Source organism: Esox lucius, chromosome 11, assembly GCF_011004845.1.
Source record: "Esox lucius isolate fEsoLuc1 chromosome 11, fEsoLuc1.pri, whole genome shotgun sequence".
NCBI lineage: Eukaryota > Metazoa > Chordata > Actinopteri > Esociformes > Esocidae > Esox > Esox lucius.
Window position 1 is genome coordinate 3,263,210 of NC_047579.1, and position 16,312 is coordinate 3,279,521.

The window sequence follows — 16,312 nt, forward strand, 5'->3', positions numbered from 1 at the left end:
TGTGAGTTGGTATAGTATTTAAACATTAGATCATTTTGTCACACATTAACATCAATCAATCAAATGTATTTATAAAGCCCTTTTTGCAGTTGTCACAAAGTACTTCTACAAAACACCTGGCCTTAAACCCCAAGGAGCAGTAGTGTTGAATTTCTGTGGCTAGGAAAAACTCCCTAAGAAAGTCGAAATTTAGGAAGTAACCTAGAGAGGAACCAGGCTCAGAGGGGTGACCTGTCCTCTTCTGGCTGTGCCGGGTGAACATATTAAGGGTACAAATTGTAATAATTAATAAATGGATTTGGGCTGAGTCCAGAATCTATTTAAACCAAGCAGCAGGGCTTTATTTTGAAGGTTCAGCATTACCACACGAACGTGACGTCATATGTATAGCAGCTGGCCCAATTCTGGTCAGTACCGCCTACCAACCACCAACCCGGAAAACACAAACAGGCGATATAAAACGAAAATTTAAGACCCTAAACAGTTTACCTCCTGACTGAAGTCTCCCTTACCCTCCGCCCGCAAGGAGTGAAGTAGCTGCTCAATCATTCAACAAGGTAGGAAACTTTCATGACTACGCTAGGCTATTTTAGCTTGTTCTCAAGTTCATTCATTAGCCCATTAATAGTAGGCCTAGTTATTTTGTTAACGATGAGAATATACATTATTGGTCTTGTCCGTGTATGTCACATTTCTCTTAAAAACACACAAAATACGTATATAAATATACATTACACCATTCGACTTGCCTCAAGTTTATTTATTTTGGTGATCTTTAGGAATTTACAAAAAAAAAAATCTAACACAGCTTCTAAATCAAAATTACCTGTAATAGCAATATTACAATGAAATAAATATGCAGATCATTAAGACAGAATACTACTGTTAATTGATGTCTAAAATGCATGATGCATGTCTGTTATTTCCTTATTCTGTAAGGGAAACACCCATCGATGATTGTAAGGAGCATTATGGATAGGCCTAGACTTTGCCCCGCAACGGCATCTGATCTGCCCATATCGCTTTTACACTGATTGTATTTATGAGGAGCCTCCCTCTACATCAGAGTAAGATCTTTATGGTTTTCTGGACCATTCACTGTTCCACTTTGGTGATTGTCACTCAACAGACCCCCTAGGGCATAGGGGCGGACTGGGACAGAAATTCAGCCCTGGTACAGTAGCCACACTACCACGTCTGCACATCCCACCCATGGACAAGCATTCACTACATATGTTTGTGTACAGATGGTGGAGCTAATAGAGGAATTTATTAACAGTCCAGTATATCAGTTATTTAAACCTTTAATCTACGTATTTGTAACTGGCAGACGATGCTCACTACTTTTTAAAGAGCTCATGTTTATACCAAATGCACACACACAGTACAATATGTAAAAACCAATGGCTGTGCATCGGAGTCTGTTGTACTGCTGTTGTGTGCCGTCTGTCTTTACATATAATATCTGCTGTCACTGTCTTTACTGTCATTATACAGAATGTTGATCTTTGTTGTCACTGTCTGTCTGTCTGATTCTTCTTGTTATAATGTACAGTTAAAGGATACGTTTGCTATTTTTGAACCTGGGGCCTATTTTTAGATTATCTAGCATAATCCTATTACTTTTGCTGATTTTAAAAATGTTTCTAAAGGAAGTCTGTCTTCGGGCTACAATGGAAGTGAACAGGGCAACCAATATAGCGTTAGAAAATGATACATTCGGTTTACCAAAATGGGAAGGCCACAGTGTATTGATATAGGTCTCCTTATGTTCCCCTGAAAAAAATAATTCCAAAACGTGCATTGTGTATATCAATAGTTATTGCTGTTAATTCTTTCTGAAAAATGTATAAGCAGCTGCCGCACGGATGAATCTGTCTGCGAGGAGGCTGTATCCAGTCATCATATCCGCTTACATTGCTCTCTCTGACGTGTTTGATTTTGACTGAAAGTCCCAATTTGAGCAACCTCTGATCGGGTCGGCTCATCTTGGGACCAGGCCGGCTGTTGCCCACTGGGACAAGTGCTTAATATGGATTATTACAACCACAGTGAAGTTGTGCAAGTCTTGAAAACCTGTCCTACGTACCACCGGCCTGTAACAATTATTTGTATATATATTTAAAAGGAAATCTGACCAGCCCACGCCAAAGAAATATTGCAAGATGGCCAGTCCCCCCTGGTGTAGGGCCTGATATCTGTAATCTTTATGGTTTAGAAGTGTAATGTCAGGTTTAGATTTTACTCTAACAGGGAGTCTACATACATGTTTGTTACCTTAACCGGGAGAACCTTGTATGGTTAGAACCACATCCTCCACTCCTGATGACAAGGGAATCCAATATGTGCTGTCAGATATTATCAATTACCCCGTAATATCTAGATATGGTTAATTTGTTACAAAACATATACATTTATACAGTGATAAGACAATTAGAATACTACAGTGCTTTTGGTTTTGTTAGATTGTTGAGAGGGTGTTTGTTGGTAGTTACTGTACCATCCATTTACATTTGAGTAGGCTAATTCAGCAGGCTCTCTTATCCAGAGCGATTTACAGGATTGATTGGTGTTGACTGCCTTGCTCAAGGACAGAATGACAGATTTCACATCTTGCTGACTCAGGGGTTCAAAATATCAACCATTTGGTAATTGGTCAAATGATCTAACTGCCAGGATATCTGCCTTCCCACCCAAGATACAATGTACACATCTATACAACAGGCAATATGTGTGCTTTAAGGGATCATTCAATATAGAATGAGTGGGTGAACTGGAATGTAGGCTAGGTCATAGGGATATTTTGTAAGCCCACTGGGTGTGGGAGTTAGAATGTTTGTTAAAGGTGTGTTGTGACAGGTATGCATTGGGTTCAGATTTATGTGAGTGGCAGATGTGTTCATGGTGGAGCACAGTGTCATTGTTATATTTGCTGTCACCATTCAGTACGGTAGCCTACTATTGATGATTGCTATCTTTACTCTAGATTTATTGTGACTAGATTTATTTTGAAAGGCATTCTACTTGCAACATAAATGGCTACATTATTTTAAATACTACAGTGCTTTTTCCCAGTTCTTTAAACTGCGCCTCTATTAGTCTGGAAAATGTTAGATCCTCTCGGATTTCCCTGAGACCCTGATAACTATCAGTCATAGGCCCTGAACAGACTTAACTACAGCAGTTCTTAGTGTCATTTTGGCTAAATATTTATATTGTTGTTTTAGAGAAACAAAAGGGTCCTGAAAATGTCATTATGGCTCAGTGATTAGGCAAACACACACGCCACATTTTAGAGAGAATTGGATATTCCCTCCTTTCATATAAGTTTAGAATAGTCAACACTGTAGACCAGGGCACAAGGATATTCACTGTACATGCAATAACGTCTGCATTTTCTTCTGTACATGTGACTAACTTGAAACTTTAGATGTACTACCATTATGTTTGGTTTCAATAAAAACAAATTTGAAACGCTATCAATTGTAGATCAGTCAGTCACAATTTACCCATGCTACATTATGGTTTTGATGTTTCTCAACCTGAACATCGTCTTAAGGCAGTCTACTTTAATGGCCTGTTCAGGAGTATATAATGCAACAGAACTTACAGATGTAAATGTAGACAATTATTGCTGTGTAAAACAGGAAGTCTTGTTTGCTTTATTCAGTCTATGTCACAACTCAACAGACCCCCTGTTAACCCTTTCTGTCCGGTAATTCCAGATGACGGAAGTCTCAATCATCCGCATCCCACCTCACCACTACATCCATGTGCTGGACCAGAACACCAATATCGCCCGTGTGGAGGTTGGGCCGCTTACCTACATCAGACAGGACAATGAAAGGTGATTTGAGAGTCTGTCATTCATCCGAGATGGTGTGCTTGCATTTACTTAATTATCAGTGCAGTTTTCTGTTTCTTTCAAGCCTAGTGATGCAAGCAATCAGATACCTCTGTGTCTCTGGGGTCACATTGATTCATGAACGTTGTTAAATACAATGTTTATGAAGGCTTTATCTTGCATCCTATCAGTTACTGGTCAATTGTCCTAACTGCTAGGTGACCTGTGCCCTCCTTCCCAGAGTGCTGTTCTCCCCTGTGCGTATGATCATGGTCCCCCCTCGCCACTACTGCGTAGTGCTGAACCCAGTGACACGTGACGACAATGGACAAGTTCAGTTTGACCAATCGGGACAGGCCAAGCTCCGCCACGCCGACTTAGAGATACGACTCACTCAGGAACCTTTCCCCCTCTACCCCGGAGAGGAGATCCAGCAGGTACTGTCAATCCCCTCATATCTAACAGTCTCTTCGATCACAGGGCAATATGCCACTGAGCCTTTGTGTTAGCAGTGCATGGAGTTCAGGCAAGTCTGTGCAACTTTCAATCAGTTTCTCACAACATTCTGTAGTTGAGGTTTTTAACCGTGGATAAAACGTCCTCCCTTTTTGCTTCTCTCATGCCCTCTCTCGCCCTTTTGCTCTACCAGCACGTAACAGTGCTGCAGATCGTCTACCCAGACACCGCTTTACGTCTGCAGGCTTTGCTGGACTTTGAGGAGGAAGGAGGGGAGAAGAGAGTGGCTGGAGATGAATGGCTGTTTGAGGGGCCAGGTGAGGTGTTCAGGACTAACTCCAATGTTGATTGAACATTTCCTTACATCCTTGTTAACACTTACTGGAAGGGTTTGAGAACAGAAGTTGATGGGCATTGTATTTCTATGTATTTTGTATGTGGGTTTAAATGGTCATCTTTCAATTTGATTCTGGTTTGACTTATGTCAAGGAAATGTGGCACTTGGTTTAAGCCCATTCATGGAAGATCAGACTGTCTGGTTTCCATCAGAAACCCTTAAATCAAAGTGCTTTCAGTTACACTTCAAACCAAACTTCTTTACGATTGAAATTCTATAACAAACCAGTGTGTCTATCTAGACCATCATACCCCCATCAACATCTTGCATAGGTGTTCAATTGGGTTCAGATCTGGTGACTGCGAAGACCGTAGCATATGATTCACATAATTTTCATACTCCTCTAACCATTCAGTGACCCCTCGGGCCTTTTGGATGGGGTCATCGTCATCCTACAAGAGACCACTCACATCAGGGTAGACATTTTTCACCGTAGGTGGTCACTCAGAATAACTTAATGATTTGCAGTGACCCTTCCCTCTTAGGGGACATGTGGACCCAGGCCATGCCAGGAATATTCCCCCACAGCATAACCGATCATCTGAACCCCCTCAATGTAGGGGTCAAGCATTCAGATCTGTAGCGTTCTCTTGGTGGTTGCACACATGCACTCGCCCACCGGATGAGAATGTGGTGAAGGAAGATTTATGTGACAGCATCCCTTTTATTCCACCTGTCTGGAGACATGTGCTAATGGTTTTTGCACTATTGAACTTTCAAATGTGAATTTGTTTTCATAATGAAAGTGTTATGCAATGCAACACCTCAGCAATATCCCTCTGTGTGTAGTTCTCGGCAGACTGTTCGAGCTGACAGTCTGATCACTTCCTGCACTGACATTCTGTCACCTGGGGAAAGCGTTGCTTCCAACTCACAAGCTTTGCGGTCATCGAATGTGTGCTTTCGACCCCAATGTCCGTCCCTGTTTTCTGATGTCATTCCCATGGATATAAATGCAGATTAAGACTTTGGCTCTATATAGAGATATAACTTGTTTGAAGATGTATTTGCATGCGTCATTGGCCTTCGACTGTCACATTTGTTCTCATTAGGGTCTTCAATATTTTGACAGAAAAAATAGGGTCACATGCCAAAAGTGTTTGAGAACCCGTTGCCCTGTGCCAACCCTAGGGACCTACATCCCTAGGAAGGAGGTGTCTGTGTTGGAGACCATTAAAGCCACAGTGATCAGGGAGAACCAGGCTATCCGCCTCCGTGCGCGTAAGGAGGGAGTGGACAGGAGCGGAGTCCACAGGGTCACTGGTGAGGAATTTTGCACTATAAGGCCGTGGTACTAAAACTACTACATATCATGTCATAGTTGTAGTATTGCTGTCTTTCTATCACACTCTTATACACTTAACTTGGCCATGTGATTGGGGATATTTAATTTAATGCTCACAATAAAATTCCCATTACGTCTTCGGGTCTGGGGACTTTATTTTATCCCAATGTATGTAGTAAAACCTGTTCACACCTGGCTAACTGAGTGTGTGTTCCAGGTGAGGAGTGGCAAGTGAGCAAGGTGGGGGCATATCTCCCAGGGGCCCATGAGGAGGTCCTGGACATTGTCAATGCTTTCATCCTCACAGATAAGGTAGTGCTTCACATTATCTCTCCTGTTAACCCTGTCTGAATGTTTAAGGTTTGTTTCGAGTGTTGCGTTGTATTCCTGATGACATGTATTCTGTCTCTCTCTCAGAAAGCGCTTCATGTGCGGGCTGTACGGCCATTCCGTGATGCCGGTGGGCGGGATCGTCGCACAGGTGAGGAGTGGCTGGTAACCGTGGCAGAGCGGGAGGCACACATCCCGTCGGTTTCAGAGGAAGTGGTGGGAGTGGTGAACGTGACCACACTGAGCAGCCGCCAGTACTGTGTGATCCTGGATCCGGTCGGAGTGGATGGCAAACCGCAGCTCGGCCAGAAGAGGGTCATCAAGGTGAGAAGGTCTATCTGTCACTTTTTTATTTTATTTGCTCATGCGCTGACTGCCATTAATTTGGAAGACCTAATTAAGTCGTCATTAATTACATTTGGCGTGTCGAGACTGTGCTTGTGCACATGTTCACACTGTTCCAGCCTCAGCAAGTTTCATTTAACTTTTCCATCTTTCTCGTGCTCCATCTTTTGTCCCTCTACACAGGGTGAGCGTTCGTTCTTCCTGCAACCGGGGGAGCATTTGGAGGCAGGCATCCAGGATGTCTATGTTCTCTCTGAGGAGGAGGGCTTGGTACTGAGGGCTGTGGAGGCCTTCAATGATACCTATGAGGTGAGGACAGGAAAGTGGCTGAGGGCCAGGGGTGAACAGGGGTGAAGAGATGGAACGGTGTACTTTTAAAGGACAGTTCCAATGCTTGTCCACTTCTGTCCAACAACGTGGCTGGAACCCTTTTTTCCGCGTAAGCGGAGCCAGTCAAGAAGAGCGAATGTCTCTGACTGAATGACCCCTTGATAAACAGCGTGGCGGTTAGAGACTCGGACCTGCAACCAATAGGTCCCGCGTTGAAATCTCCTCACAGTCAAAACAAATTATGCATTAGGATTTGTTCCAGAGGGAACAAAAACATTTTTGTCTATGACATGGCTTTGACAGGGAAAAGTTCATCTTCAGTTTCGCTAGAAATTGCATAATTCTTATGACTATTCCAATTAGTAGATACTAGTAAGCTTATTACTGGCTAATAACCAGTGGCAAAAGCCATACCGTTCATAGATGCTATTTGTGGTGGAAGTAAACTTAATGAGAACTGTTGGTCAGTTTAACACAGTGCTCAATGGTGTCTAGTGACTGGGCAATTGTATATCACTGTGGCGTAGTGGTTAAAGACGCAGCGTCTCATGGGAGACCCAGTTTGAATCCAGTGAGGGCAACAACATTCATCACTTCATTGTGGGCCGGCTGAACTAGACTTGCATGGTTCCTTTTTTCTGGTTCAAATCAATGACCAACTCTGTGACAAAATAGACCATTGTTAAACCAGGAACATATTTGTTCGAATTATAAGATTCCTACACCTACTGCATAGTTCTTTATGGTAAGAAAGGCAAGTACCAAAGTGTCTAAGAAAATAAATAAATATGGAGCTAGCAAATTATCACTGTTCAGTGGCTGTTTAGTTTGTAAGTAGGCTACTAATGTTTGGTTATCAATGAGCAATTTATTTCCTAAAATAACTATGCCTGATGGTTTAGTGAATGCAAAATGGAAAAGGTATTACGTATTGATTCGTCCGAGTGTAATATTGACACTGCAAGCATTTGGTAACTTTAGAAACTCTAAATACTATGGAATGCCATTGGGTCTACATATGCAACCAAAAGATACTCACGTGATGACCTGGAGAGTCATTAAGAAAATGTATGCCAAACAATGTCCTTACTTTGTAGAGCACACTGAGTATTTTGTGTTATATATCAACTCATTTGAGCAGGAGATGCGCGCGTAGATGTGAGAAATAGACTTGGTTTCAAATTTTAAGCGCACTGACGCCGTTGCGGTCTTGGCGCTCGACGGTCTGTACTTTCATTCACATTTGAAAGTGTCCTTTTATTGCAGCCAGCCTAAGGCACACCTGTGCAATAATCATGCTGTCTAATCAGCATCTTGATATGCCACAACTGTGAGGTGGATGGATTATCTCGGCAAAGGAGAAGTGCTCACTAACACAGATTTAGACAGATTTGTGAACAATATTTGAGAGAAATGGGCCTTTTGTGTACATAGAAAAAGTCTTAGATCTTTGAGTTCAGCTCATGATAAATGGGGGAAAAACAAGTGTTGTGTTTATTTCTGTTTAGTGTACTTTGACCAGTGCAAATGTATGACAGTTAGCCTATAGAAAAACAGAAGTTTTGGGAAAATACAAGGTCCTTTTCTCCAAGTGAATTGGCTACAAAAACGTTGTCTTTGCGGGTCTCTCTGGGATTCTGATGGGGATAATGAGTTAATTTCAACACCAGTACATAGATCCAAACCGAGAGGAGTTTGGGGAAAATGTGACTGCATAATTTACGAATCTGGGGCTTCATGTATCAATCGGGCATACGCACAAATATGTGTATAAACCATGAGTATGCCAGTTTTGACACAAAGTTGGCATTTATCAAGGTTGAACTTGAAATGTCAACCCATGGGTATGCACAGCCTGGTGGTTGAATTGGAAAAATATCATGCTATTTTGGAAAAGCTGGTAGAGGAACGTCAACTGAAACACATGGTAAAAGTCATATCATTAGAAATATGAATAGCCTACAGGAATGCGCAAAATGTTTCCTGCACTTCCTGCAACCCTCCCACAACCCTTTGCCCACCTCCTGTAGTTTGGACACTGGTTAGGAGTGCAACACATCACTTTTTCGCATCCACTTTGATGGATATCTGACCCCTGTTTTATTTGCAACAGCAGCCACGTCTTGCAAGGCGGAATACTTAGCCTATGACTGGTTGTGGGGCTACCATATACGTGTTGAAAAATAAAATGCTTTTGGATTATATCAGATAATATTATGTACATTTCAATTTTTTTCTGACCGGTTTCCACCTTGCTTTGTGCATCTACTGAAATTACATAGTCAGTAGGGCTAATTTGGCTACCTTTTGGGTAATTGTAGGCGTTCATTGGGAGGAGACCGTAAGCTTGTTTATGTACGCAGAAGTACAGTATGGGTCTGATTTATCAATGGAAGCATGCATATGTGTTGCGTACGCCAGTTTGATAAATCCCAATAATTTTATGCGAACGCAAATTGTAGGATTTCCACATATGTTAGAAACATATGTAAGATTGGTACATGAGGCCCCTGGATCTATGTACTGGCATTGAAATTAACACATTTCAATGCAAGGACTCCTGGGAAAGACCTGCAAAGACTCGCCGTTCTCGTAGCCTATTCACTTGGCGAAAATGAAGTTTTTCCGGAAACTCCACTCGGTTTTTCTATATCTTATTCATGTCAGCTATGCTCAAACGATGCATGTGCTGAAACTAGGAATAGTGATTGGCAACATGGGGATGCGCCAAGAATCTAAAACGGCATTCAGTCTTCACAGTCAGATTCTATCTGCCACTCTGGGCTTGACTGCTATGTCTGACTGTTAGTCCCGCCCCCTCATTAGCTTAAGGACAAGGAAGGAAGGAAGGAAGGAAGGAAGGAAGGAAGGAAAGAATGAAATGAATACAGAAATAATATAATATTGAGAAAAAAATATATAGAATGCCAAATAAATACAGAAATAAATATATACAGAAATGTAAGATTGGAAATGAATATAAAAATAACTACAGAAATGAATGATCAAGGAATTTAATAAATGGGGAAATAATATTGATTAATAATATATTTATATTTCTATGTATAAATATATTGATTTCAAATTTTAGCAGGTTTGGTCCACCATACCAAAGAACTGTGGACAAAAAGCAATCTTCCATCCGTAACCACAAGAGAAATAACTTATGGTGTGGTAATTGTAGCTAGGCTAGCTTAAAGAAAATGTCACCGCTTGCAGTATTAAATAGCTAACATCCTACTATTTATGTTGTGTCTGTGGCATGTTGTCAAATTGAACCAAACATCTATCTAATTTTCAAGTCAAAAAGCACACTGGCTGTGAGATCAGGAAGTCTTCCCTTCTTATTGTTTTTAAAAATCATGATTACCTTGAAATCAGCCCTGAGTGTAAAATTTGGAAACTTCCTGTACGTAACATTGATAAGCATCTGCATGGTGATTTTGAGGTGTTTTGGGGTCTGGAGTTGTCCTTCAAAGCCAGAAGAGAGAGCGAAAACAAATGGACAGATCAGACAGGACTGTCTGGTTTGACCTGTACACAATTTTCTCTTTTCACAACTCCCCTTTAAAAATCTTCCTCTCAATCTCCATCCTTGTTTCTCCCTCCTTTTGCTCTTCCAGCATGAGGAGGAGGAGTATGAGGAGGAATCGGAGAGGGCCAAGCGCTCCCGGAAGGTTGGAGTCCTACGTCGTCCTGGTGACCGCTGGATGCTGCGCGGACCAATTGAATATGTCCCCCCAGCCACCGTGGAAGTGGTTCTACGGCGACAGGCCATTCCACTGGATGAGAACGAGGGGATCTATGTCCGGGACATCAAGACCGGAAAGGTGGGAATTAAGTTTTTACCCCACCAAATGTTTGAACATGGCTGCGTTGCATAATGGCAGTGTTACTCAATGCGACATGGTATCATAGATCTGGTCCTGGAGAGAAGAAACACTTATTTAAAATGTTAGTAATTTATCCAGAGTGATTTGCAGAAGTAATTAGGGTTATTGGTCTTTCTGTTACTGGCCTAATGCTCTTGACCCCAGGGCTATCTGTTGCCTCTGCCTTGATGTATCGGCCCACTGAACTAGATTGAGAGGGGTGAAGAAAAGTACAATACACAATGGGAGTGCAATCTTAAACCTGGTTGAAGTGATCCTGTTCACTACTCATCATTCCTGATGCTAATTGGCTGGTTCGCCTCAGGTCCGGGCTGTGATTGGCCACACCTACATGCTGACGCAGGATGAGGAGCTGTGGGCCAAGAACCTGCCCATGAATGTCGAGGCCCTCCTGGCCTCCACCAAGGACCCCCTGGCTGACCGCTCGGACCACAGCAGGGAGGTGGAGGCAAGGGAACGGGACAAGACCAAGGTGGTTTCTTACAGGGTGCCCCACAATGCTGCTTTGCAGGTCTACGACTACAGGGAGAAGAAGGCCAGGTAAATATGGATGGCAGACAGGCGTGTGGGGGACTAAGTTGCCAGGTCCAGAAACAGGCCGTACCGTTGGTGGTTTCCAGTGGTACCCTGTTCCCTACAGTGTTTAGCACTTCTTACCTTTTGTTCTCCCTTTTTCTTTCCTCCTCTCTCTATGTTTTCTTTCCTTTTTCACTTTTTTTTTGGCCCAGGGTGGTGTTTGGACCAGAGATGGTAATGTTGGGTCCTGATGAGCAGTTCACTGTGCTGTCCCTGTCAGGGGACAAGCCCAAGAGGGCCAATGTCATCAAGGCCGTGTGTCTACTACTGGGGCCCGACTTCTTCACTGACATCATCACCATTGAGACCGCTGACCACGCACGCCTTCAGCTCCAACTCTCCTATAACTGGTGTGTGTGCGCACGTGTACAGGTTTTACTAACTTAGTGGGTACCAAAAATGTATTTTAAGGATAAGAAAACACCTTAAACCGTTATATTTTGCTTTAGAGGTTAGGTTAGGGTGAAAGGTTAGATTATTGGGAATAGTTTTTGAAAGTCCTCTGATTTAGTCTAATTTGTTCATCAGCTTGTGTCCCTTGTCAATATACTGGTCAGCAGGAGTGTTTCATATTTCTCATTTAGTGTTCCTTACATTCTCATTCTTTTCTCTCTTAGGCACTTTGACCTGAAATCTCCTGCCGATGCAGCACAAGCCACAGCTCTGTTTTCAGTGCCCGACTTTGTGGGGGACGCCTGTAAAGCGATTGCCTCTCGTGTCAGAGGAGCTGTTGCCTCTGTGCAGTTCGATGACTTCCACAAGGTCGGCCCCCCAATGAACCTCAAGTCATCTAAATCTTCTAATAACATTCTACTGCTGCGTTATTCACTGCTGTCTGAGAATACTATCAAAACAATTGTCTGTGATTGGGCCGATTCTAAATAATCTGATTATTAAAGCCAATGGCAAAACTTTTTTTACCCATGTGTTCTGGCTCATGCTGTGGCAGAGTAGAGTGTGGATGTTGACTATGAAAATCTAAGCTAAAAGGTTTTGAAAGGCAGCAATAAAACCCCTGTTTTATTTTTTCCACCCCTCTGCCAACAGAACTCCAACCGGATCATCTGCTCGTCTGTGTTCGGCTTCGACGAGAAGATGGCAGTGCGCTCTAACCTGCGCTTCCCACAGAACAGCCTGGTGATCAGCAGTGTGGACATCCAGTCCGTGGAGCCAGTAGACCAGAGGACCAGGGACGCCCTGCAGAAGAGTGTACAGCTGGCCATTGAGATCACCACCAACTCTCAGGAGGCCGCTGCACGGTAAGACCTGTTATTAGAAACAAAATCAATTGTACAAACAGGCTTAGTCTTTATGAATTTTTTTATTGCTCTTTTTGTCTTATTTTTGTTCTTTGTCTCTCACTCCTGCAGCCATGAGGCAGAGCGTCTGGAGCAGGAGGCGCGTGGTCGTCTGGAGAGACAGAAGATCACAGACCAGGCAGAGGCCGAGCGTACCAGAAAAGAGCTTCTGGAACTGGAGGCCCTTAGGTGATGCTACGCTGCTAATGCTAAAACCCTGTATTATCTTTGATGAGAAATGTAATGGCAGGGGGCTAGCATCAGCATAGTGTTAACACAAGTCAGCAAACACAATAGGACTCGGCTAGCGTTAGGATTTTCTTCTTTTTTTTTTTTTGTGGAAACGTTAAGCTGTACTGATAAGTTGGAAAGTATCAGCACTACTGTTGACTGTCATCACGTGTTGCAGCGCGGCGGTGGAGAGCACAGGGGCAGCGAAGGCCGAGGCCCAGTCCAGAGCAGAGGCAGCCCGTATCCATGGAGAGGCAGCTGTCAATGAGGCTAAACTGAAGTCTGAGGCCCAGAGGATCGAGGCTGTACGTAATCTACTTTTTTCTGTTTTGTGTCCGTGTGTCCGTCCAGTAGCTCGCATGCAATTGCTGACCTATGTCCATGCATACACTGTTAAAATTGTTGTAAAATGTGTATTCATGAATATCTGTTGTGTGCAACCAGTAGCTCAACTGTCATTCATTTCTGACATGTCTTTTATTTGCTGAATGTTTGAGGGTTTTCTACTTTCTGGACTTGACAACCTTTTGTGTAGGAGAGTGAGCTGGCCCGCCTGTCCAAGGCCCGCGAACAGGAACTTAACTATAAGGCTGAGATGGATCGTTTGGAAGTGGAGAAGCAGCAGAAATTGGCTGAGATCGAGAGCAACCGCTTTAAGGAGCTGGTGAACAGCATTGGCGCTGACACCCTGAAGGAAATGGCCAGAGCCGGCCCAGAGCTGCAGGTACCTAACCCCTTCTGGACGTTAAAACACTCATATTACTGCTGCTTCCCAGAGAATCTTTGAGCTTTTACTCTCCAAAACAATTGACATTTCATCCTAATGTTCTGTTTTGCCAAACCATTCTCTCCCATTTTCACATTTGCATATACATTAAGATGTATAATATACAGTTTATAGAAACTGGAACACTTGATCTTATTTTATCAGTTGTCATTTTACCTTGTTTAAATTACTATTTTCTTTTGTCGGTTTCCCCTTCTTCCAGGTCAAGCTGCTACAGTCTCTTGGTTTGAAGTCCACTCTGATCACAGACGGCTCTTCTCCCATCAACCTCTTTAGTACGGCCAGCGGCCTGCTGGGGGCTCTATCTCAGGGTCAGGGTCAGGGCCAGTGAGAGGAGGAAAGAGGAAGCCAACTGGAAGAAAATAAATGTGCCTGGGGAAAATACATTTCTTATTGTCCCTAAAGCTTTTCAAGCCTTAATACTTCCAGATATATTTGTTTTGTTTCTGCACTTTGAAGGGTTTGAAAACCCCCCAAAAAACCAAAAAGTTTGGGAATTTTTTTCAATTTGTTTTCTATTCATGAGGTTTATGCAAATGCATTTAATTTGTCGGTCCATTTATCAATCTTGGATTTTCCTGACAGCATTATGCCTTGTCATCACTTCAGCTTATAGCCACGGTCTGTCGACCAACATTGACTGGATAGTGGGTCTTTAATCAATTAAGAAAACATACTTTATATTTCATGTAACCAACGGTTGTCAGTTTGCCTTGTGTTACTTATACAGTATTGCTTAATAAAAAGAACATTCAGCTACATGCTGTGCCTTGACTGATGTGAAACAATCTTCTGTTGGTTTCTCTGCCAATGGCAGACCTGCCATTAGGTTTGCTATCAAACTAAGGGGATGATCAGAGCTTGTGAATTCTCAACTTTCAAATTAAATTTATATATTGATAGCTTTCATTAAAATGACCAACAATTATTAATACTGTGCCCTAAATTAATTCAATATTTTACACCTAATAGTATTTCTCTACCATTCCAATCATATTTTTTGGGCCATGTAATATAGTGTACTATTGAGTGAATATTTGTAGACCTCTTAATGTCCAAACAAACCTAATAGAACTGTCTACATACAGGAAGGCCCTTAACTCCATATTGTATAATTCATAGCCAGAGGATGGCGCTAGCAACACTTATATGAACATCCCTGGTACAATTTCTCGGGCTGTGTCCACTACAGTGTGAGCGGGTGTTCAGCTGTTACGTAAGGTTACGCTTCGCTCCAGGTATTTCCCATCTCTCTAAAAAAAAAAGAAGCTTTTCACTCTCAGAAAAAATTATTGCAGCTCCAAATTCGCTCCTTTTGTTTTTTTGTTCAGTTTGTGACAGGATAGCCTAAGCGGTGATGGCATTGCAAACCAAGGGACCAAAGATATGGGGTTGCAACAATCTCATCCTCTTTTATTTCCTAGTAGAGCAATTACAGTGCCAGGATCCCAAAGAAAATAACTAAATATAATGTCTTAATATAACAGAACTAATAACAAGTACTTAAAAAAAGAATACTTAGAAAAACAAGAGACCTGCCACTCATCTACAACTACTTGGGGCCTAAACATTAAATGCAACAATTTTCGATGTGATGACTACATATTTGAAGCCGAAAGAGAAAGCGGGAGCAGGGACAAGAGTGTCAGGCAACTTTAGGTAACTTGAACACAGGGATATGCCTGTTTATTTTCAGTTGTAATTTACTGCAGGCTTATTTTATGCCCCCCTCCCCCTTCAGGTTGAGTAGCCCTGTTGAATAGTAACGTGTTGTCATTGCAGATGGAGTACAGCAGCAGCTCATCAAACCTACAGTCACGTGAAACTGACCTGGACTCAAATGAAACTTCACCAGCTGCATCAGTTGACCCCAAGGCTGACAGCAGACCATCATTAGAACCTGCCTGTCTAATTACCAAAGACTTGTTCACAAAAAAAACGCCTAGGAGTCTCATCAGGTACAGCTGTGCTCATAAGATTGCATACTGTGGCAGAAACTGTGAAATGTTGGCCCTGATTTGAAAATATGACTGATCATGCAATAAACATATCTTTTATTTAGAGATAGTGATTATATGAAGCCATTTATTATTACATTTGTTTGGCTCCTTTTTAAATCATAATGATAACAGAAATCACCCAAATGGCCCTGATCAAAATTTTACATTCCCTTGGATGTTTGGTCTTGTTACAGACACACAAGGTGACACACACAGGTGAAAATAGTATTTCATGAATTTCCCACACTTCTGGCTTTTTAAATTGCAATTAGTGTCTGTGTATAAATAGTCAATGAGTTTGGTAGCTCTCACGTGGATGCACTGAGCAGGCTAGATACTGAGCCATGGGGAGCAGAAAAGAACTGTCAAAAGACCTGCGTAACAAGGTAATGGAACTTTATAAAGATGGAAAAGGATATAAAAAGCCAAAGATACAAAGAAAAACCCACAGGTAACCTCAGGAGAAATACAGGCTGCTCTGGAAAAAGACAGTGTGGACTATACGACAATACTTAAACAAAAATGAGCTGCATAGTCGAG

General features: G+C 42.3%; 1 protein-coding gene across 1 annotated transcript; it reads left to right on the top strand.

Annotated features, from left to right (window-relative positions):
• Nucleotides 1-398: 398 nt before the first annotated feature.
• Nucleotides 399-14,546, top strand: mvp (major vault protein). The gene is made up of 17 exons (XM_010867069.2): nucleotides 399-557; nucleotides 3,726-3,847; nucleotides 4,086-4,281; nucleotides 4,494-4,617; nucleotides 5,829-5,960; nucleotides 6,200-6,294; nucleotides 6,400-6,636; nucleotides 6,841-6,966; nucleotides 10,611-10,817; nucleotides 11,185-11,420; nucleotides 11,609-11,806; nucleotides 12,074-12,218; nucleotides 12,504-12,715; nucleotides 12,827-12,943; nucleotides 13,164-13,290; nucleotides 13,521-13,709; nucleotides 13,975-14,546. Exons 2-17 carry the CDS (start codon nucleotides 3,726-3,728, stop codon nucleotides 14,101-14,103), a joined length of 2,592 nt encoding a protein of 863 aa, XP_010865371.1. The 5' UTR covers nucleotides 399-557; the 3' UTR covers nucleotides 14,104-14,546.
• The last annotated feature ends 1,766 nt before the right edge of the window (nucleotides 14,547-16,312 follow it).